Source organism: Pongo pygmaeus, chromosome 11, assembly GCF_028885625.2.
Source record: "Pongo pygmaeus isolate AG05252 chromosome 11, NHGRI_mPonPyg2-v2.0_pri, whole genome shotgun sequence".
Classification (NCBI taxonomy): Eukaryota; Metazoa; Chordata; class Mammalia; order Primates; family Hominidae; genus Pongo; species Pongo pygmaeus.
The window spans coordinates 73,640,013-73,642,252 of NC_072384.2; the positions used below are offsets into that span (position 1 = coordinate 73,640,013).

General features: G+C 54.3%; 1 protein-coding gene across 1 annotated transcript; it reads left to right on the forward strand.

Annotated features, from left to right (window-relative positions):
* The first annotated feature begins 360 nt into the window (after window positions 1-360).
* Window positions 361-2,240, forward strand: LOC129031974 (uncharacterized). Its single transcript, XM_054478854.1, has one exon. It carries the CDS (start codon window positions 538-540, stop codon window positions 1,195-1,197), a length of 660 nt encoding a protein of 219 aa, XP_054334829.1. The 5' UTR covers window positions 361-537; the 3' UTR covers window positions 1,198-2,240.

Sequence of the window (2,240 nt, forward strand, 5' to 3'; positions counted from 1 at the left end):
CACAAATGTCCTAATCCTCTTCCAAACCGCCTAAGTAGGTTTATCCAGTGACCTGTAAAACCAAATTAGTAAAGGGACACTTTAATTCCAGCTCGTTAGAGAGCTTCTAAAATCGTTGAGAAAGCCAACACAGCAAATTCTGCGCTGGGGGGCTGAGAAATGCATCCCATTTTCAAAAGAAGATGTCCTTGCTTTCTCGTGGTTTCTCTCACCCACGCAGTTCAACACACAGCAAACCTTCTCTGTGGCTTTCACAGGGATCTCCAGTGAAGGTGGGAAGCCGTTCTTGAGAACGAGAAAAATACGGTGGCCCAGCAAGGTCAACTAATTTTCCCCAAGTTCTGCCAAGTCCAGTCCCAGCTCTGGTCTCCTGACTCTGGCAGGGGGAACATTTGCACTGTTCTTGTTCCTTACCCCAGGAGCTGGCCTATTGCACAACCTAAGGAAACAGCCCCTATGCAATCCTGGCCCACAGAGCGGACATGTTCTGGTTTTTATTCAGCAGCTTTTTTATGAAGTGTGTTTTCCTTTCCCATCATGTCATCTGGAAGCAATTCCTCCCAACAGCTGGATTTGCTTTCACAATTGGTAAACACGGCGAATGGAAGGCCGGGGACGATGCGGAGCTCCCCGGAGGAGCCTTGTCCCCACCCGCTTGGCTCGCCTTCTGAAGCTTATCGCGGGTCCCTGCACAAGCCTCATCAAAATCGAGGGCGTCCTCCAGCAGGCGACCCACATTGCATTCCCCGCTTAAGAGGGTCAACGTGTTCTTTGGGGGAGAAATTTTCTGAATGCTTTGCAGATAAAATTGATCAGATGCAGGCCAGATTGCCAGCTGCCGGGGCCGCGTGCGCCTGTGGAGGCCCCACCAGCGCGGGGCACCAGCGCCTCGGGGTCCGCGGGAGGCCTCTCTCTGCACCGCCGCCACCAAAGCCAGTAAGAGAGGACAAAAGCCCAAAGAGCACTGACTGGGCCGTCAAGGAAGATGAATGTCTCCCCAAAAGTGCTCCTCGGGGACGAGTTTCCACGCAGATGCAACCGGAACGCCGGCCAGGCTCCGGAAGGCGAGGCCCAGAGCGCAGCGGCCTCCAAGCGCCGGCTCAGCCTGTTGCCTCCGCAGCCAGGGCCCAGGAGGCCGCTCTTCCGGGGTCACCAGCACGGCTCGTTCTGAGCCTAGAGGCCCAGGGCACAGTGTGAGCCGGAATACGGTGTAGGGGACACAGCTCAGGCCCCAGGCACTCCCTCCTGTCGCGGAAGAAATGCTGTTCTTTGATCAACGTTTCTAATGTGGGGAAACCAGCCGAGCACGTGGCTGAACTCTAGGAGGGTGCACGGAGTGCTGGTGAGCCCCGCTCTGATGCACGGAGACGCTGCTGGCCAGGCTGGGGTGGGTTGCAGAGGCTTCCTTCCATGCACCACCAACCCTGTGGGCAGCCAGGGCCTAGCTCTCATGAAGGGGCCTTCCCAGGGGGCAAAGTGGGCCTCTGACTGCAACGTTCTCTGGGCAGAGATAGGCATCCTTCCCACTGGACAAACAAAAGGAGACCGTCAAGGGGAGAGGCTCACCAGAGGACCCTGGTGAGGGAGACGCCCAGCTCCTCAGCACAAGTCTGTGCTTCTTCAATGGAGCCCGTTTGCCTGGGCCCAGCGCGTGCGGAGTGCGTTCCTTCTCGCTCCCTCTGTCCTGTGGGCCCTCCTCTCTCTCTCCCTCCAGCCTGGTGGAAGCTTTATTCTCATCGGGGGCCAGAGGACAGAAACTACATCATACATTTTCCCGTGCGTCATGGTATCTTGCCTGGAATTTTGAAAATCTGTGAGTTTCTGGTTTTTCCATGGCAAGGCTCATTCCTCCAGACCTTAGTCACTCTGCTCTGGCTGCCTGGACTGCTAGGGAGGGGCCTCAGGGTGCACCTGGAGAAATTCACTGGGGCCCAGGTCAGAGGGATGGGTGGGTGAGAGCAACCCCTTCCTTAATAGTTCAAAATGGCCCTCTGGCTTAAAGAGACCGAAGTCATGTAACAACCAAATGCAACGTGTAGGCCGTGTTTGGATCCTGATTCAAACAAACCAACTGGAAGAGGAGATTTGGGGATAATCAGGAAGATTTGAATTGGGACTGTGTAGCAGAAAATAGCAAAGAATTATTGTTAATTTTGATGTGTGCGATAATGGTGTGGTGGTTATAGAAGAAAACATCCTTATCTTTTAAATGGTGTATATTAAAGTATTTAAGGGTGAAA